General features: G+C 41.4%; 1 protein-coding gene across 1 annotated transcript in view; it reads left to right on the forward strand.

Moving 5' to 3' along the window:
• LOC149315277 (maestro heat-like repeat-containing protein family member 2B) overlaps window positions 1-21800 on the forward strand; it is a 79625-nt gene that overhangs the window by 36786 nt on the left and 21039 nt on the right. The window contains exons 21-31 of the mRNA XM_089523636.1: window positions 48-200; window positions 2337-2363; window positions 5455-5577; window positions 5855-5934; window positions 8062-8197; window positions 9385-9480; window positions 12257-12358; window positions 14983-15106; window positions 17055-17164; window positions 18761-18913; window positions 20210-20364. Coding sequence (XP_089379762.1) covers window positions 48-200; window positions 2337-2363; window positions 5455-5577; window positions 5855-5934; window positions 8062-8197; window positions 9385-9480; window positions 12257-12358; window positions 14983-15106; window positions 17055-17164; window positions 18761-18913; window positions 20210-20364 — 1259 coding nt within the window. The remainder of the gene's footprint in view (window positions 1-47; window positions 201-2336; window positions 2364-5454; window positions 5578-5854; window positions 5935-8061; window positions 8198-9384; window positions 9481-12256; window positions 12359-14982; window positions 15107-17054; window positions 17165-18760; window positions 18914-20209; window positions 20365-21800) is intronic.

Raw genomic sequence — 21800 nt, forward strand, 5'->3', positions numbered from 1 at the left:
GAGAGAGGAAGCAGCACCCATACCAAATCACACTTTCTGTTGCTCAGGACTACCAAAGAGGCAGACGAGGGTACCTCCACCAAACGCTGATACTCACATATGGCAAAGTGGCTCTCCAAGCTCCCAAGGAACTCCTGTTCTCTCGCTTGGAGAATGACCTTGTGAAACGAGTCCTTCACCATTACCACAAGAGCTGCCAGGTAAGAGCTTCCAAAAGAATTGGGAAATTTTCAAAGAAACTGCTGTTCAGATTGACACCTTGATGGGGAGGCTTTCTATAATCCCACTGTTCTCTTATCCAGGGTTTTGCATTCGCATAGTTAAAAATAGAGCGCCAGCATTGCCCGTTCCTAGAGATGTCCGATCTGGGTGACACATGCCTTCATAGCATCCCAGTTGGATTACTGTAACACATTGTGGTTGGGGATGCCTTTGGAAACAGTTTGGAAACTTCAGCAGGTCCAAAATTGTGCAGTCAGAATGGTGACCTCATGTATAAGTTGAGCTTTGGGGACCAAAATTATGGATTTTGAAATGATCCCTGGGTAAATTAAGGGTAAAAATTAGGGGTATGTAATAAAAGATGTAGTGAATGAAACTGTTACAGACTGCCAAAATAAAGCTGCTTCAGGTCTCTTTGGAGATATGCTGTTTAAATGATGCATGCATCCTAATAATCCGAAAGCTGCACCAAAGCTGCACTCCAGTGCTTAGGAATGGAGTGTGGCTTTGGCACGACCTCTGGACTCTTAGGACCAAGGCATCATTTAAATAGCATACCTCCAAAGAGACCCGAAGCAGCTTTATTTTGGTAGTCTGTAACAGGCCATAGGAAACAAACAAACAAAAAATTGCCAAAGAACTTACAAAATTTTGACAGGCATAACTGTTTGTGCTCACCCTAAAGGCTTGAAGGATGAGGGGGGAACTATGGTGAATGGTGGCTGTGCAATGTATATGAGAGGTAACCAGGTATGAGTGGAGCCAAGAAAACGCACACACATCAAAAAGGATGTAAAGACAAGAGTTAAGGTATAGTAATAATTCTTATCAAAAAGGAACCATCTCCTTCTCTAAGTAGAGTGATGAAAGGCAAAAGCTTAGTTCATTCTGGGAAAACCTAAAACACTAATCCTCTCTATTGTCCCAGTGCTCATTTGAGGAGAAACACCAAGGAGCTGGCATCCTTGCTATTTTCCAACCCAGGCATTCAACAAGGCAGAAGTGGTGCCACAATGGTGAGGGGGTTAATTTTTTTTTAGGTGCTCCCGGAACAAACTTAAGTTCTTGCCTTTTGTTGCTTTGCTCTTTTGGTAAGAGTTACAGTACAGTACAATACATTGGGATCTTGGTATCCACAGGGGATCCATTCCAGACCCCTCGTGGATACCAAAATTCGTAGGACCTCAGATTCCATTGTTCCAATGGCAGCGCAGGCACACAGCCACACTGCCATTAGGGACAGGCCCTGTTTTTCCCAATGGCAGCATGTGCTCACGGCCATGCCACCACTGGGGACAACAAGCACTGTCCTTAATGGTGGCACAGCTGTGTGCTGCCATAGGGGGCAACATGAGCTTGCCATCCATGGATGCTTAAATCCATGGATTACAAGTCCATAGATATGGAGATTCCACTGTACTTACATTGACTCACAGACACGCCAACCCAAGTTTTTGGGGTCAATTTTTTGACAAAATGTTCTAGACTTATACATGAGTGTATACAGTAATTCCCTTGTTGAAAGTACTTTACTGACTACTGGTTGATTTCTGGGCAGTATTCAGAGTACTGATCATGACCTTTAATGACAGTGAAACATGAAGGTATTAAGAAGACACCCACCAACCATTTTAGGCCACCGACAGTAGTCTGGTTAGCATGAAGATTTGGCCCTAGCCCAGTGTTCATGACAACAGGCAGGGTCCTACATCAGAGTTGCAGAGCATAAATCTTTGAATGTTGAGTTATGCAGTTACTGTGCTACACAGCCAATGTTTTGAATGGTAACATTGTGCCACTCAACCAAAGGACCAAGTGTGCAACTGAAAGCACAATCCAATGTTCAGTGCCCATCCATGCATGCATAGTGGCACCACATGCACAGCTCTGCTTCTGCAGCTTTTATGTAAATGTGTTTCAGAAAACATTGTTCAGGTGCTTGTACAGGAAAACTTTCACATGCGTAAAAGAAAATATATAAAGGAATAAAGGCAATGAGTTCAGCGAAATAATAAAAATAATGAAGGTAACGAGTTAGGTGAAATAATAAAAATAACTAACTCATTATTAAGAATGAATAAAACACTTCTTGGATTTTACATTTCATTTCTCAGGTGCTGGGTGTCAGCATTGAAAACAAGGTAAGTTGTGAGTTTCCATCTGTATTGAGGCCTAGTGAGAATTTCTGCTCTGCTGTTTAGTTTCTGTAAAGCTGAAGCTGCACACCAGGAAGAGGGAGATTGTCTACACTGGCCAAAAAACCCAGAATCACCCTATATCTGGTGTGATGAGCCCACACAATGCACACAGTGAATCCACTTCTTTAAGCTTTTAATCCAATTTAACAGAAAATTCTGCTTACTGAACCTGGGTATGTTGGCTGTGAGGAGAACTGGATCTGTAATGACCCAGTTGTCCATGTGTCTATACACCCACCACATCGTCCCTGCTGGCTAATTGCAAAAATTTGGAATGACCTGTCAGAGGAGATCCTCCATATTACATCTTTAGACGCCTTTATAAAGGTGATAAAAACAGACCTCTTCCAGCGGGTCTTCCCAGACTGACCTCTAAAACAAGAATCAGAGCTACTCATCTGTCCATTTCCCCTCCCCCCCCCCCCCATTGGTCACTCCATCCAAACTTTTGTTCCAAATCTTTGCTGTAATCTTGGTGGAACTGTGTGAAATTTGTTGTACCGGAATTGTTATTGAAGTTGGTATGTTTTATATGTAATTTTAGGAGTAGGGGTAAGGGTTAGGAGTAGGAGGAAGCAGTGCTGGTGGCACCAAGGTGAATGGACAAGTGGGGATGATGCACTGTCACCCAATGGCCCATCTGGACCAGAGTTGTTCTGGAGTATAATGCTCCAGAGCAAGAGGGGCACTGTAGATGCAGCTGAGGAAGTTACAGCTTGGTGGTAGAGGAACAGTTTGGTGTGCAGAAAAACACAGTATCTCCAGTTATAATATAGAATCATAGAATCATGGAGTTGGAAGAGACCTCAAGGGCCATCCAGTCCAACCCCCTGCCATGCAGAAACACAGAATCAAAGCACTGCCAGCAGATGGCCATCCAACCTCTGTTTAAAAGGATATGAGGTCATGACAGCTTGAAACCACAGAGATCTGCTGACAGTCTGAACAGCCAGTAATGAGTCCCGTGGCACCTGAAAAACTAACAAATTTGCTATTTCACAAGTTTCTCTTGGCAACAGCTGTTTCAACTGAGCAGTTTTTGAAGATGATGCACAGTTTGGGACTTAAGGTTTGCCTGCAGCAGTGGGAGCCCCATATTCACCCCGTAGTTGCAGTGAAGTTTCCTGGTCTGCAGCAATTTTGATAACACAATGCTCACCATGGCAAGATTGGAGTAACACAGAAGTAAAAGCCAATTCTATGACAATCACATTTCCAATAGAGTGGAATATTTCTGGCCATGTGGCCATGTCCTCGCCACTGATCCAGATTTTCCAGGCAAATCTGAGGTTAAAGGCAGTTCTTTTTCACTCTAGTTTTTCAGAGAAAAGCCCTGCATTGCCTACGAATCCTGAGGAGTGTCAGGTCACAGCCTCCAGGTCACAGCCACCAAGGAGTGAATATGGGGTTTCCTACCAGTGTAGACAAACCCTTATTCTATACAAAAAATTGCTTATTAAATTTTTGCACGGAAAACATAATTTTATCTGTAAAGAGAAAGTATTTCTCTACAGAACTAGAGAAATTTAATCTTCCATACAGAAAATGCTGTTTTCTTGGCAAAACAACCACATTTGAATTAGATGCAGAATAAGTCCCCAACTAGAACAGTTTCTGCTCAGCAAACAGCAGTTTCTGTCCTGGAAACAGCATTTTCTGAAAAGAAATTAATATTTATGTACTGTTTCCTGCACAAAATAACTACATGGGCAAATTGTGTACAAAATAAGTCCAAAGTGGAAAATTCACTCTATGAATCACTGCTAATAACTATGGAAAATTGTTGGCTTAGGAAGGAGCAAGAGAAGAATACAGTATCTTTCATATGGGATAAGGAAGAAACAATTTCTGATAGTGTCAAAATACAAAATATTTTCCTAAGTATTATTCAGATCTGCTTTAAAAGAATCCAGCTTTATAAAAGAGATGGAGAAATGTTTAGATCAGCAAGATGTATATCATTTATCAGAAGCACAAAAGGAACAATTGGATGGACTGATCATTCTGGAGGACGTACATGCTGCAATTGTTAAAGCAAAGATGGGATAGGCTCTGGGGCCAGATGGTTTTACAGCTTCATATCACAAGAGTTTTAAACAGGATCTAACATATGATTATAGCAGCAAGACTTTTGTTTGCCCAGAAGTGGGAAATGGACTGTGTGCCTACAGAATAACAATGGATTATTAAAGTTTTTGAGTTGCCTCAGATGGACACATTCACAACGATTAAAGGAAAATGATTGGATAATTTTTAAAAAGACTGGGAATTATTTCTGTTTTATATGAAGAAGGCAGAAGGGAAGATTGCAGTGGTGGAGACAGGCTTAAATTAGTTGTGTTTATTTAGGTCAGAAATAAGTTAAAAATAAGGTAGCATTAGTGAGAAATCAACTTTGTTGAGCATTTGTATTTTCAGGCTTGGGAAGTGGGAAGTCAAGTATAGTCTGTGATAGTTGTGCTTAGTGGAATTCATTTTTGTGGGGTTTTTGGGCTCTGTGGCCATGCTCTAGAAGCGTTTATTCCTGACGTTTTTCCAGCATCTGTGGCTGGCCTCTTCAGAGAAGATGGAAGCCACAGATATTGGCGAAACATCCGGAATAAACTCTTCTAGAACATGGCCACAGAGCCCGAAAAACCCACACAAAAACTATAGATGCCAGCCATTAAAGCCTTCGACTTCACATTTAGAGGAATTGTTATTGTCATAATTTTGTATAAGGGGAGGGATTGGGGGTGGGGTAATAGTATAGAATAGTAGGATTTAGGGTGTGGTCTTAGTTTAGGGTAGGGATATGTTATGTATGTCATTAAGCAGTTGTTAAATTATGTATGTTATAAAATTCAATAAAAAGTTATTATTATTTTTTAAAATCCATTTTGTTCCAGGCTTTTTCAGAGGTTCTCATCATTAAGGAATAAAATTTTAACTATTAAAAATTATTTAAATCTCTAGTGGGGACTTGATCTTGGATATCGCAAGTCCTAGTTGAATATTCTAACCACTATACTACATGCCTCTTTTGGAAATTTAGGACATAAACCTCAAACTGGCCTTTGTTCAAAGCATGATAGATATATCCCAAGCCATCCTTGAAACCCAGGATTTCCAGAACTTCAAATTGACTTGCAAAAAAGAACTACTAAATATCTTGTTGGTGAGTGACGTGGGCGGCATGTGGTTGCAGGTCTTCTTCCCATTGACTGTCTGCTTCAGCAAATGGCAGTTGGTGGTTACTGTGTCACTGGGGTGATGAATCTGCTGTTGGTTTTAGTCTGAACTACAAAGGAGTTATCTAAGGTGCAAAACCCTTCTTCCAAAATAGCTCCAGCACCTCTGACAACTCCTTAAAAGTTTGTACATGGAATAGATTCACTGTTCCTCAGTGTACATTTTTCTTTTTTTCATCACTTTGCCTCCTCTTGCAAGTCCAGGATTTCATCAAGGAAGAGCCCTTGGATTCACTGGAGACACCACTTCGTCCAAAATCCATCACTGCTATTGCAATCCTGAGGTAGGCTATTTCTGGACACAGCAGTGATGGTTGTGACTAGCAAAGCCCAATATGGCTCAGGTCCAGGTTATCTGAAGTGGTTTGAATATAGAACTATGACTCTTGAAACCAGGATTCAAATCTATGCTTGGCCATGGAAACTCAGTGGGTGACCTTGGGCAACTCACACATTCTCAGTCTCAGAGGAAGGCAAGGATGAACACCCCCCCCCCCCCCGGAAAAAAAACACCTTGTGATAGGTTCATCTTAGGCCTGATTCCCACTACCTTTTAAACTAGATGGCAAATCAGTTTGAACCAATTCAAAAGGCCTTGGTTCCCACTGGAATCAATTCACTGAAGCTATTAGGAGAGGGTGGCCTTGTGCTAGACCCATTTAATCCGCATCTTTTTGACACTGATGTTTTCCACATCTTTTTGGATAAATCGATTCTGCACAAGTGTGAACCAGATGCAGATCACAATCAATTTAAATTTGCCCAATTGGATTCCTTAAAAAGGAAAATGAACACCCAGTTTTTAAAATTATTACTTCATATATGAAGGGAACAATTGGGAAACTGTATAAATTATTGCTGCAAGAGAAAATGGAAACTGAAGTGGTTAAGGACACGATGATAATATGGGCAAGAAACATAGGTCACAATATAGAGTTGGACAAATGGGAGAAAACATGGCGTAACACCTCTAAATTTTCGGCCTCGCAGAGGATGAAAGAAAACCTTTATAAAATGTATTTTCGATGGTACCTGACACCAGATAGAATTTCAAAAATTTACAAGAACAGCTCCCTGATATGTTGGAAGTGTAAGAAGGAGGAGGGCACCTTTCTCCACTGCTGGTGGTCTTGCAAGGTGATTCAGAAATATTGGGACATGGTGAACAGGACATTATCAGACATACTAGATTATACTATACAAAAATCGCCAGAAATGTACTTACTGAACATGTTTAATGAGGTTACTGAGAAGAAATTTGGTAAAATATTGTATTATGCAATCACCTTGGCAAGAATATCCCTAGCTAAAAAGTGGAAGACAGATGACATCCCTGACAAAAAAGAATGGCTGTTGTGTTTGTATGAAGCTATGGGGATGGATAAATTAACTTGCATAATGAGGGGAGGAGATTTAAATGAAGTTAATCACACATGGGAAAAAGTATTATTATATTTAGAAAAAACCTGGGACATACGATAGAGTATTTGATGTGCATAATATTTATCACTCTTAGTTTCCTATACTTATGTTTTAATGGATACAGGTAACTGGTATTATTGAAGGGACAATGGATCTAAATAGGTTTTGAAATGCAGTGCTAAGTTTGCCCAATTTCCACATCTTAATATGCTTGATATTGAATTTGGAAACTGTAAATGGAGGTGTAAAGAAATGATAAAGGAAAGTCATAGATAAGAATTGAAAATAAACACCAGTATTTAAGAGGGAGGGAAGTCGAGTGAATGAGGAAGAAAGGAAGGTTTTGAGTATGTTGAAGAAGGTGAGAGTATGTGAAGGAGGAAGAGGAGAAAGTAATTAGATCAGGGTAGATTAGAGAAGAAGGTAATTAGATGTGAGTAGAAGTGAGTAGAAGGATAGGGTAGTAGAAGATTTAGAGTAGTTAGAAGGATTTGGATTGTGAAGATGGAAGGTTCTGCAGAAAGACAGAAGGATAGTAAAGAAAGAAGGGTGGAGGGGAACGGGATGAAGGGATTTTATTGAAAATATGTATGTATGTATGTTAGGTTATGCTGCATATTTGATTTTGTATGTCTGTTTTGTGTATCTGTATGAATGTATAGCATCAATAAAATTAATAAATTTTTAAAAAAACGAAAAAAAATTGCCCTTTGACCAGCTGGAGCGGGTCCATTTTGAACCTATTCATTCGTGAATGTGAACCACAAGTGGGTTATTTTACAGAGAAAAAATGCAACCGAGGCAAATGTAGTGGGAACCACGCTCCACTGTTGAATCAATCCATCAATTCGGATCGCAAACGGCTTTTTTGTGAATTGGAATAAGGCCTTAGCGTCACCATAACTCAGACGTGAAATGAAGGCACACAATAACAACAGCCTGTGAGCCTCTGACATGTGACTTCTTCTCTATCCTCCTTTCTTCTGCAGCAAAGTGAAGCCTCCTTTAAGCATTGAGGACATCCGCACTGTCATGGACCAAAGCATCAAAAGTTTGTTCCCCCTCCCTCCCTTGGAGCACATGAAAGAGAAAGAGGAGGCAGAAAGAGATGCTCAAGACATTGAGGTATGTGCGACAGTTTGTTTCTAGTGGGAAAAATAACCTTTCAGGTTCACAAATAAGGGTTGATCGTAGACTGAATGCAACAGTTTATTTATAGATAAGAACAGTATCAAGCAGAATTTGTCCTTCAAGCTCAAAGCCAGCTGCTGGCTGCCTGGAATTTGTACCAAGCTTTATATAAAATTTTACCAAAAAAATTGAGACTTGATTTTAAAGGATTTGCAAGAACTTGAGATGAGTTGAAACTTGAAGGTAGAGATGTGAGACTTGACTTGAAACTTGGACTAAAAGACCTGTATGCATCACTGGAAACTGTAGTCCAAAACACTAACTTTTCCAAGAGTTGGCTTGCCCACTGTGTTATCAATTAGGTATGCTGTCAGGGAACTTGCATTAATTCACACATCTTTTGTCTATGGCCCCGTCTGCATGGGCCAAATGAAACATCCTCCCCACATTTCCTTCTTCCCCATCCTCTTGGTGGGGAGTCTGAAAGATGCACAGCCCAAACTCTGGTTCTGGTGCAAACAATACAAACCACTTCTGGACTGTTCAGCACAAAACCTGGGATATGCACCCCTTATAATGAATTAAAATAACTCACTGTTTGTTCTAGCTCTTCCCAGAAGATCTGGAGCACTCTCTTGCAACACTGGATGACTTTACAAGGCACCCCACTGTGGCGCCTGGCATAGCTGAGCTCAGAATGAGGTGCCCAGCAATGTGATTGATGCTGAATACCTTGTTCTAACCTCAGAGTGAGCAACTTGCCACAGCAGCAGCTGTGTCAGGTGGCACAGCAGGATGCACATGTAAACAGGGATTGGCATCACAGCAGGAGTGCCAGGTAATGGGGGAAAGTATGGGCATCTCCAAGGCCAGAATACTCCAGCTTGTTCCCAGAGTATTCTGGCCCATGCAGACAAGGCCCTAATTCCTGTGAAGGGTCTCTTGGGCTTTGCCATAATGCATGTTAAAACAGATCAATTTTAAAAATACACATCCAGAAAGAGCATATTTAAAGGGGAATACTTCAGACGAAACCCCTCTGAAACAGGTTTTTGGCCAGTGCAGAAAGATGGGGGAAGAGGAAGGGTCATATACTAACACAGCATTGGGTTTAGGTCACAAGTCTCCTGATGTTTGGTATATTTAGTGCTTGATCCTCACTGTTTGTCTTGTGATTGCAGGACTTGTATACTTGCTCTATGAATGCCTTTGCAGATCTTGTGAAGAACATCATTGAGGAAAACCCAACATCAGAGCTGATGGATGAAATGTTCCAGGTGAGCATTCATTCCAGCCAGGTGTCCACTTATGCAAAAACCTCTGGTTTGGTGCAGGTTGAGTCTCCCTTATCTGGAATTCTGAAATCTGAAATATTCCAAAACTCAAAACATTTTTCATTGTTGGCTGAGATAGGGACACCTTTGCTTTCTAACGGTTCAAGGTACATAAAATGTGATTCATGCACAAAATTATTTTAAAAATTGTATAAAATTACCTCCAGACTATGATAAATAAATATTATGTGCATATTGTGTATGTGTATAAGGAGTATATGAAACAGAAATGAATTTTGTATTTAGACTTGGGTTCTATCTCCAAGACATCGCATTGTGTACATATATGTAGAAACAGGTATTCCAAAATAAAATAAAAATCCGAAATCCATAAACACTTCTGGTCCCAAGTATTTCGGCTAAGGGAGACTCAACCTGTATTCATTAGCCTAAGAAAACTCTATGCAATTCATGGATGAAACCAGAAAATGTTTACTGAAAATCAGGATCAGCACAGTAGCAGCTCATTGCCAGATCTGAAGTTACAAGGTTAGTATCTACAACCCCCTTTGAACACTTCTCCTCCTAACAGCTGACATTCTTTCCTACATGGTACCAGGGAGATACATCTAGATGGCAATTCCATAATCACAAAAAGTCAACATGGGTTTCAGAGAAACAAGTCATGCCAGACAAATCTGATCTCTTTCTTTGATAAAATTACCAGCTTGGTAGATGAAGGGAATGCTGTGGATATAGTATATCTTGATTTCAGTAAGGCCTTTGACAAGGTTTCCCATGACATTCTTGCAAACAAGCTTGTAAAATGTGGACTAGACAAGGTAACTGTTACATGGATTTGTAACTGGTTGACCGGCCGAACCCAAAGGGTGCTCAACAATGGCACCTTTTCATCCTGGAGAGAAGTGAGCAGTGGGGTCCCAGAGGGCTCTGTCCTGGGCCCAGTGTTATTCAACATCTTTATCAATGACCTGGATGACAGAATTGGGGGCATACTTATCAAATTTGCAGATGGCACCAAATTAGGAGGAATAGCTAATACCCCAGAGGACAGGATCAAGATCCAAAATGATCTGAATAGACTAGAAAGCTGGGCCAAAGCTCACAAAATGAAATTCAACACGGAGAAATGTAAGGTATTGCACTTAAGGCAGAAAAATAAAATGCACAAATATAGGATTGGGGACACCTGGTTGAATGAAACTACGTGTGAAAGGGATCTAGGAGTCCAAGTAGACCACAAGTTGAACATGAGTCAACAATGTGATGCAGCAGCTAAAAAGGCCAATGCAATTTTAGGCTGCATCAATAAAAGTATAGTGTCTAGATCAAGAGAAGTAATAGTGCCACTCTATTCTGCTTTGGTCAGGCCCCACCTGGAATATTGTGTCCAGTTCTGGGCACCACAATTCAGAAAGGACATTGAGAAACTGGAGCGTGTCCAGAGGAGGGCAACTAAAATGGTGAAAGGTCTGGAAACCTTGCCCTATGAGGAACGTCTTAGGGAGCTGGGGATGTTTAGCCTAGAGAAGAGAAGGTTAAGAGGTGATATGATAGCGCTATTTATATATTTGAAGGGATGTCATATTGAGGAGGGAACAAGCTTGTTTTCTGCTGCTCCAGAGAACAGAACCCGGAACAATGGATGCAAGCTCCAGGAAAAGAGATTCCACCTCAACATTAGGAGGAACTTCCTGACAGTAAGGGCTGTTCAACAGTGGAATGCACTCCCTCGGAAGGTGATAGAGTCTCCTTCCTTGGAGGTCTTTAAACAGAGGCTGGATGGCCATCTGTCAGGGATGCTTTGATTTGGATTTCCTGCATGGCAGGGGGTTGGACTGGATGGCCCTAGTGGTCTCTTCCAACTCTACGATTCTATGATTCTATGACCTTGGTTCTCGCACTACAGTCCCCCACAATTGCTCACCTCCTCCCAATTCATGCTCCCAACATGGCTACAGCACAGCTAAGTAGGCCTAACTTAAAATGGCAGAGAGCTTTTAGGGACAACTCTGACACAACACTAGGAGCAGTTTGGCAATGGAACCAATTCTCTAGAGAGGCAGTGGTGTCTCCTCCTCTGGATATCTTCATAAAATGTTGAACAACTCACTGCAGGGGATGGTCTAGCTGGAGATGGAGGGGTCACTAGGAGGCTGTAGGTGGTGCACACTGCTGCAGGAGACACCTTCTGTGGGGGGTGACACCACCGCTCCCCAAGCATCTGCCTCTTGGCAGAAATGGGCCGTGGTGTTCCCCTGCATCTCTTTAAAATGCTGAAAAGATGGTGTGATTGAGGCAAGGTTCAGTGGGAGGTGAAACACCTCAGGGTTTTTAAAAAATAATAATAATAATAATTTTAATTTTTAATTTTTTTTAAAAAAAAATCTTTAAAAACATCACATCTTGCCAAATTTTCACTTTAACCACATGCTACTATGTACATGTAAATACATTCAGGCTGTTTGTATGATACTGTAATTTAAAGGTATAATTTTAAATTTGTTAGTTGTTTATGGCACATTTTTTGCTATAAGATTCAGTAAAATATGGGTATTATGATGTATGAGTAACATTAGGACAAAAACATTACTAAAGATTCTGTATGGTGTGGTAGGGGTTGGATGCACCGGGTGATACCAAATCTAGTGATGCCACTAGTTGGAGATCCTGCACTGAGCAGGAAGATGGATTCAATGGCTTGTGGGGCCCCTGCCAGCTCTCTCACTGTATGATTCTTTCCTTCCTAAACCAACAGTTGATAGATCCTTGGTTTACAGAACAAGAATGCAGCAGAGAGAGGGCTCTGCAGGCCAGCTTCCAAGCACTTGCTGCTTTCCAAGAGAACTCCCATCTTCCCGTGAGTTTCTTGCTCTTCTCAACACTTCTTCTCCCACTAGAGTAAGGGTGGGCATTGTCTGGCCGGTGGACTGCATGCAGCTTCTGTACCCACTTTTGTGGCTTCTGAAACCTCTACTAGTCCCCCAATTAAAACTTTTAGGGACCATCTTTGCCTCAACATTATACAGGATGCTCCTCCAAATGTGTGAAAAGGCATGAAAATACCTTTTTAAAGGAGGGGAAAAAGGGGGTGGGGTGGGAGAATCAGATCAGTGGCTGGTGCCAGCTCAGTTTGTTAGGAGGAGGGGATCTCAGAAACATCACAAGGAGATATGCAAGGTATCGAATCTCTATTGAAGATAGGGTTCAGCATTTTGGATAGCTTCTGTCTAAAACCCAAAATGGGTCCGCTGCTCCTCTAACATAGCAGCCACCATAGCTGTATATAGGGGGAAAAATACCATAAGGCCTACATTATGGCCACTTAAAAAACAACAACAGATCAACAGGGCTGAGTAGGGCGGGGGGAAAGCAAGCAATAAAAGACTATTGGCAGCAACACCACTAAAGACCTTGATAAAAAGAATTATTTCATGCTGGGTTCCTGAGTATTTCCTTTGCTTTCTTGTGAAGGGCCTTCTCTGTGCAGGTAACCACCGCTAGAAAGGTCCTGCTCTCATACAGCTCTAAGAGAAGTTGTAACCAATCTTAACCCGCTGTACTGCTGCATTCATGATTCTTAGTTTATTCTTATCTCCTTTTTGTTCTCTTTTCTCTTCTTTCCTTTATTGCTTGTAGAGTTTTATCTGACATCCATGATTGTTAGTTGTCTTTCTTTTTGTTTGTTGGAAGTGTCTGCCTGCATTCCTGGTTTCAGACCAAAGCTCTTCCAGTTCACGGTCTGTTATGCTTAGTAGTGCAAATCTGTTCCTTATATTGTTTAAACCATATTTTGGTAAGATGATTGGTTTTGTTTTCTTCTTGAGTTTTACTCTTATTTTTTATATGAGTAATTCATGATCTGTACCATAGTCAGTACCTGATCTAATCTTGGCTACCAGAATGGAGCTTCACCATCTTTTACCTCCAATTATATAATCTATTTGGTTTTTGTGTTGGCTGTCTGGTGATGTCCATGTGTATAACTTTCTTTCTGATTGTATGAAAAAATGTGTTTGCAATGAATAGGTTGTTGGCTTCACAAAAATCTATCAGGTTCTCACCTGCTTTGTTACTTTCGCCCAATCCAAATATGCTTACTGTTTTTGATTCTTCTTTGGTTCCAACTTTGGTCTTCCAGTCTTCTATGATCAGCTTGATGTCCTGTGTTGGTGTGTTATCAATTTCTTCATGGACTCCTTCATAGAATCTATCAGTTTTTTTCCTTCCAGTTCAGCCTGTGCAGTTGATGTGTATACTTGAAGTATGGTAATATTCATAGTTTTTCCACTGAGCCTCATTGAGATGATTTGGTATGATTTTGCATTGTATCCTCTGACTTGCCACATCTTTTCTTAGTATGAAGGCCGCGCCATTTCTTTGTGTCTTTTCATTCCCTCAGTAGAACACTTTATAGTTGTCTAATTCAAAGTGCTGCTGCTCCTCACCGAGGGTGCTGTTCCTGGGCCTCTTTTTAAAGGGCCCTGGGCGGTGCCCTTGCCTCTGTTGCTGCTGCTGGGCTGCCAGGTGGGAGGGGGAATATTCCAGGGGCCAGCTAAGCCCCACAAACGCTGCCTCTCTCCCTCACTGCTGCTGCTGCTGCTGCTCCTCACCCATTCCTATCCATTTTAACTCACTCACTCCCAATACTTCTATGTTCATATGTTCCATTTCCATTTTTACTATGTCTAGCTTTCCTTGGTTCATGCTTCTTACATTCCATTTCCCTATTTTATGTGTGATGCTATTTCAGATAGTATTTGCCTTTCTGAGCGTGTTTACTACTTGTCTTGTCATCTTCTGCACCCTTAGCTGTTCTTGCAAGTGTGTTTTCCTTTAGTTTCTGCCTACTTCTCTGTTAGTGCTCTTATCCTTCCTGTGTATCACTTGGGATGTCTTATCATAGGATTTTCTAAGTGAGGGGGTTACACAAGGAGGGCCACCTACACCTCCCTGTGTGCAATGCTAACAAGTGTTAGCTATGATGTCACTGCTGTTCTTTCACTTTAGTGACAACCACCAGTACTTCTGCTGCCCAGTAGTTGTTTTCCTATGTCATCCTCACCCCTTCCTATTATTGTCAAATTGATTGTTTTCCTACCCATCTCCTCCTTCCTCCCTCCTTTTCCCTTCCCCCTCATGTTCTTCTTTCTTTTAGTTCCTCATCTGTCAGTGGTGGCACCCTCCTGGTCTCCGATGGGGGTAGGATCTTGTGTCCTCAGTCCTCCTTCTCTGTCACTCCTCACCCTGATCCTACTGGAGGTGGTGGCGGCACTCTCTTGATCTTCCTGGGGAGGAGCGTCCTCTGTCCTCTCTCCCTGTCATCCCTCAGCAGTGGAGGACAGGGGGGCTTGGAGATGTCTCATCAGCAGGGTAGCCATGGGTTGAGATCATCTTGAGGACAGTTAACAACAGCAGCAGCAACAACAACAGCAAACCTATCTTGGCCTCTGCTACTTTAACTGTTTTCTTTTCCTTTGATAGGATGGAGAAAACTTTCCACAATTTGGGTCTCGGGTTGCTTTCCTAGCCCCATACACCTGTGACAATTCCATTCAGTGCCGTCAGTGGGCAGCCCAATGCATCACCTGCCTGATGTACATACAAGGTGAGGACACTTTAAGCAGGGAAATTGTGCATCCCCAACCTCTGTCTACCTGTCACCCATCCAAGAACAAATAGCCTAGGGGCAAAGACATTGCAGCTGTACTGTTGCTTGCTCCTATCTCCACAAAGGAGAAAGGTTTCAGCACGGAGGAACACCACAGCTGCTGATGCTTACTGGGATAAAGGGATGTTCAGATAATGTAGTTCCAAGGGAAAGAAAATGGGATTACTTCATTTTCTTTACCCTCTGAACTGAGACCTTCTTCACTGTCTATGTTTCATCCTTGCTCATTTCCTTCCTTGCTGATTAATACACAATGATGGCTCCATTACTCTTTCTGGATGGCAGAAGGATGGGATAAGCACACGGGGGTGTGATAATCTTCTCCCAAATCACACTATTAGCACACCTTTAGGACAGGAGCAAGCTGCCTTGCTCCCATCTGATAATCTCCAGAGCTGAATGAGCAGAGCATTAATACTTCCCTGCTTGATGTAGAAACTGACTTTAAATGGTTGAGTGGTTTGCCTTATTTCTGATTTATTACCTGTGGTGTGGTACTGGGAAGGTTGTGCTATTACTGTCTGTCTGTGTTTCATTTATTATGTTAGCACCCCTAGCATATCCCACACTGTATTTTGAGATCCCAATGTTTCATATCTTATATCTGGAGATCTTGTGTTCTTGAGAGGTCAATGCCCTTTCAGAAAAGGAGTGTGTCCCAAGGCATGTGCACATCCAGGTAATGGGACAATCAAATCTAGAGAGGTGAGCTAAGTGCGTCTTCCTTCCCCCATATCATCTGCATTTCCTCTTGCACCTTGAGACAGAGGATCTCCTTGTACCCAAGGGAGCAAGCCAACCTCTCTGTCTACTTCCTGTTGTGTTCCCAGACAAACTTCCCTGTAAATCCATCCTGGGGATATCCTGATTTTTGTCGCACTAAAATTAAAGCCATCAGCCATTCTCAATTCCTGGGAAAAGACATCCAGACTTTGTTACCTGACAAGATATCCCACTGCTTGGAGCTAGACTTTAGGTATAAGTATGGGACTCAGATGCTCTGCACACACAGCCAGCATACACTCCTGCACTCTGTGTATGTTCTGTGTCATCTTCAGACCTCCCAGTCTGAGCCACTCTAGCTTTCTGTGGTCTATTCATTGGACAGGTAGTTATCACCCCCTTGCAAACTCCTCAAACTCCACTATCTAGTTTCCATATTTCCAATTCAGTGAGCTCTAAATTCTGTGTCTGCTATTGTGTGTATGACTGTACTCTGCATTTTTCTAAATAAAATTCTGTTATAATTTATCCCAAACCTGGAGTTCTCCTCATTGTTGATCTAAAGAGGTGCAAATGGTCTTGAAGGCTACCCAAGCTCTTGCAAAGCTAATTTCTCCAACAATTATAGTAATGCTGACATACTTGGTGGAGACTCCCCCAAACTTTCCACCACCACCTTTCTTTGGGTAACAATTGTATGGTTTTAAACAGCTATGCTTTTAACTGGTTTTAATTTTATGGATAGTTTAATTTTAAAGATGTATTTTTGGTATTTATTTTTAGCTATATTTTATTTATTTTATTTTATGCTGGCCACATGATCATAGAGTAGTCTCTGACAACGCTGGCTCAGAGATGAGCACTGCTTCCTATGGTCGGACACGACTTGACAGCCATGTCAATGGGGAATACCTTTACTTTTGCCTATGTATATGCCACCTTTCTCCTGAAGTAGGACCCAAGGCAGCTCACAAATAAAACTGATAAAAAAAATTAAAATTTGAAAAATGTTATGTAACATTAAAAATGTAAAACAATTAAAATCATCTCATTAAAACATTTTGACTTATTTTAATTAGTTGCTTTTTCCCCTATTTTCTTCTCCTCCTTCTCCTTTCTTCTCCTCTTTTTATATTCCTCCTCCTCTTCCTTTTCCATCCAGCTAAGTCAAGAGTCACATATGCAGACGAAAAAGAAATATTCTCTGTCTACATTGACCTACAAGGTGACGTCTCCAGCGATCTCTTTAAGGCATCCACCAGAATGGCCAAGGTGATTTCTCTCTTCTTGGAGACTCATGTCCAAGATTTTTGAGTGGAGCACAAGGTTAGGTAGCAATACTAGGGGTAGCAATCATGTTTGTTTGACCGATCCATTTTCTCAATGGTCAAAGTGACCTACAATGCTAATAAAGCTCTTTTTCAATGCAAACGTTTCTGAGATTAGATACAGATGTGTGAGAAAATGCAATTAAAAACATTGTCCTATAAAAATGCTGAGTAAATACGGTGGCATTGATGTCACCCCAGATACAATCCAAGCTGTTTTTCCTTTGTGCAAAAAAACAGATGCAAAATACATGCGTGCATGCACACACACACACACACACACACACACACACACAAATGGGATCCAAAGGCTCAGCTAGTGTTTTGCCTGCAAAGCACACAGAGACACATAAAAACACTACCTTGTTCCCATCCTGGCTTGTGCATGTGTACCTCTTTCATGGGTTCTGTGGAGCCAATTATAAATAAATACTGCAAACATAATCACAATTTAAATCCATTAAAAAAACCCAGTAACAATACAGCAGATTTCATACTAAATTGAACACATATCTGGTGTTTCAAAGTAGCATGCATCCCACAAAGTGCCAGAGCAAGGCTTAATTGTTGGCCTCTTTGGCATATGCTGCTCAGCAGTACTGCAAACTTGGATGTAAACATTAAAGATCTAATTTGAAATTATAAAATTGGTGCAAAACAATAGAAATTCCATTGTAAGGCTTTCACTCTTGTATCCCCTCCTAATTATCAAGTGAAAATCCTACCACTGTGTCCAAGATGAAAAGGGCCTAAACCTTATCCCTGGCAGGTGTGGCTTTTCTCTTCTGAATAGAACTAGTACATACAACCTCTTCTTTAGGGTTTTTCCACCAATTGAGCCAAACCAATCATTCATAAAAGTTGCAGATGCAATCATAAAATCAGTTGGAAGAAACTATACAAGGGTCCATCTGTCATGAAGGAACACACCATTAAAATACTCCTGATAGATGGCCATCCAGCCTCTTTGAAAATCTCCAAAGAAGGAGATATCACCACTCTCTGAGGCTGTGTATTCCACTGTGGAATAGCTCTTACCATCAGGAAGTTCTTCCTAATGTTTAGGTGGAATCTCTTTCCCTGTAGCTTGAATCCATTGTGCCATGTCCTCTGGAGCAACAAACATGTGTGTTCCATCCACAATATGACATCCCTCCAAATATTTAAACATAGGTATTATGTCACCCCTTAACCTTCTCTTCTCCAGACTAAACATACCCAGATTCCTAAGCTGCTCCTCATAATGCATAGTATACATGTGCGCGCACACATACAGAAATAGCAGAATTTGGAAGTATTTTTTGTTTGGACTACAATTGTCAAAATTCCCCAGCTGGCATGGCCATGCTGGCAGGTGATTCTAAGAGTTATAGTTCAAAGGGTTTTTTTTTCCCCTTGGGCCCTGAACATACATATTTTCATACATACATCAATAAATGAACAAGCAACTATGCACTTTATCATTGAGTTATAGGAGAAAAACATGCATTGTGCAAGCAAGCTATAAGCATATAACCTTTAATTTCTGGTGTCCTTACAGGTGGTCAGTGCCTACCTCCCATCTGATCAAGCCCTGGACTTCATAGAGGCCATCCTGGAAGATCTTGTATCTGGAAACCAAATGTGTGCCACTGCTGCCGGCCACTGGCTGCTAACCATCCTCCAAGACTGTGGTAATATGTTGGAATCCCAGGTGACTACTGACCACAGTTAAGGAATTTCCAAGCTTTCTGTAAGAGGCGGTTAGAACTAGGGATGGAAAAAATATTGGACAGTATTCAAGAAAAGGTTTGAGAAATGTGGTTTCTTGAGTGTTCAGAAACACTGGCCAGAAGACTAATGGGAATTTGGTGACTATTAAGGGCCTATTGTACTAAAAGATAGCAAAGTCATATAATCGTAGAGTTGGAAGAGACCACAAGGGCCATCCAGTCCAAGCCCCTGCCATGCAGGAAATCAAAGCCCATGGGAACCAAAGCCCCATTTTTCCCAATGTGATGTGTGCCTGACCATGTGTATGTATTACCATTGGAAACCATGAGGTGGGGCCATCTGCAAATGCTCCAGTCCATGGATGGCAAACCTGTATATTTGGCCCCCTGTATGCAGAGATTCCTTATCCATGGTTTCAAGCAACCACAGCTTGAAAATATTTTTTATACATATAAATTCCAAAAGCAAAACTTGATTTTGCCATTTTATATAAGGGACACCATTTTACTAAAAGGTAAAGGTTTACCTTTAACATGAATGCCTAGTCATAACCGACTTTAAGGGGTGGTGCTCACCTCCATTACTAAGCTGAAGAACCAGCGTTGTCAAAGACGACTCCATGGACATGTGGCCATTATGACTGAACAGAATGCTGTTACCTTCCCATTGAAGTGGTACCAATTTATCTACTTACACTTTTACATGTTTTTGAACTGCTAGGTTGACGTAAGCTGGGACTAGTGACGGGAGCAAACTCCGTCATGCAGCACTTGGGCTTTGAAATGCTGCTGTGTTGACCTTGCCATCATTAGAGTTGGCATCATAACCTCTGAGCCACCATCATTGTATTTAATGGGACTTTAGTGTCCACGGATTTTGGTATCCACAGGTGATTCTGGAACCAAGCCCTAGTGGATACCAAGAGCCCATTGTATATAGAACAGGGTAGTAAAATGGTGTACCTTATGAAAGTTTATTTTTTGCCATGGATGGTTGAATTTGTAGATGCAGAATCTGTGGATAGAGAGGGCCAACTGTTTGTATTTACTATTTACTCTGTATTATATTTCAAAAGCCATCCTTAAGCCCCAAATATTGGTTTCCAACATTAGATTGTCTGTCATGTGAACAAATTTGAGCAGAACAATCATTTGAAATTGGGCTTTATAATGACAAGATGTTTATCTTCAGCTGTTAGGAGAATTTTTAAAAAAATCCTTTGCTAAAACAAACAGGACTGTTGTTTTGCAATATATACCTATGTTGTCTCTTCCAGATATCTGAAATCCTAGATGTATTTTACAGCCGCTTGCCTACCATCAAACAGGATGATTTGCAGCATGTCCTGGTGGATGCTGTGTCCATTGTCGCTCACTATCATTTGGATGCTGTGTTCAACACCCTCCTCTGCCGGCGTCTTCCAATGGACAGGTGTGTCCCAGAGATAAGCTATAGCTTTTAATTCTTTGGGCAGCACACTTCCTTAATGTTTTTTGGCATTGCAGGCAGTTACGTTTGGTGAATTTACTTCCAGTTCTAGTGTGAAAATTAAAGGAGGCTCACAAGCTGCTGAGCTAACTTGGGTATAGTACTGTACAGTAATATCAAAAATCTACAAAACAGTGATACCTTTATTGGACCAATCAAAATACACAAAATACATGTCACTTACCTTCCTGCACACCTATGAAGCACATCCATTCTACTGCTGAGAGAGATTATCATAAATGCATAGATTTTGTCCTGCTGGAAAAATCCACTTGGCAAAAGACACATATTTGCCACCATCTCCCTCAGGAGGGAGAATGGAAGTATCATGACTTTGTGTGGGAAGGTAAGTCAGAAGCTGTTTGTGTCTCACTCCCTTCTATCACTGCCTGTCATCTTTCCTTTGAAATGCGTTAAGGCCCAAAAGAGTTCATAGGACAATTAATGAGCAACGTCCATGTCAATGGCTGGAGAATCAGCTCCGGATTTGAGTCCAGACTTTCAATGAGCTATCCAAGACAATGAAATCTATTCCTCAAATAGATTCAACACCTTGGAATGCATCTGAGGAAGTCAGCTCAAGTCTATGAAAGCTCATGCTACCAACTTCTGTCTTTCAGTTCATCTCAAAGGTGCTGCAAGATCCCTTTGCATACTGATTTTCCAGACTAACACAGCTATGACTTCTAATTCCCTCAAACATTGGGGTGGATTTATTGCCCTGCTGACATGGACCCACCAGGACCTATTGCTTTCAGTGCTATGGCAAGTCCTTAATGTGAAGGACTGGATGAGTGGGGACGTGGCATCAACCCATGTAGTTTCCAACTCAGCCCAAGGCTCACTGTACAGTTGGCCCTCCACATTTGCAGCTTTGACTTTTGCAGAATTGATTATTTGTGGATTTGATTAATACGTTCTCTCTAGGAATCTCTAGGTCCTCCACCACAACTCTGCTAGATGTTAACCATAAAGTTGTGCTGGAGACCTAGAAATTCCTAGAGAAAGCACTTCTCTAGACATTTGTAGGTCCTATGGCATGATTCTATGATCAACTTCTGGCAGATGTTGACCATAGAGTTGCACTGGAGGACCTGGAGATTCCTGGAGAGGTGTTCTCTTAGGTAAGAAGAATAGTGGTGGTTTTTTTTTTTAATGATTTGTGTTTTTTCTACATTCACAGGGGTCCTTCACTCCCAGCAAATGTGGAGAGACCACTATATTTCAACTGCTTGTGTATAGAAGGACTACTGTTGGGTAGTGATGGCTGGTGGGTCTCATGCCAGTGAGGTGGTGAATCTGCTCCAGGTTTTAGATAGCTTTAAAGTCTCAACTGAAACCTGCAATAGAGTCATCACTTCACTGAATTGGGACTCACT

The sequence above is a fragment of the Sceloporus occidentalis genome, unplaced genomic scaffold (genome assembly GCF_023333645.1).
Source record: "Sceloporus occidentalis isolate IW3139 unplaced genomic scaffold, rSceOcc1.0.p SCAF_4, whole genome shotgun sequence".
Taxonomy (NCBI): Eukaryota; Metazoa; Chordata; class Lepidosauria; order Squamata; family Phrynosomatidae; genus Sceloporus; species Sceloporus occidentalis.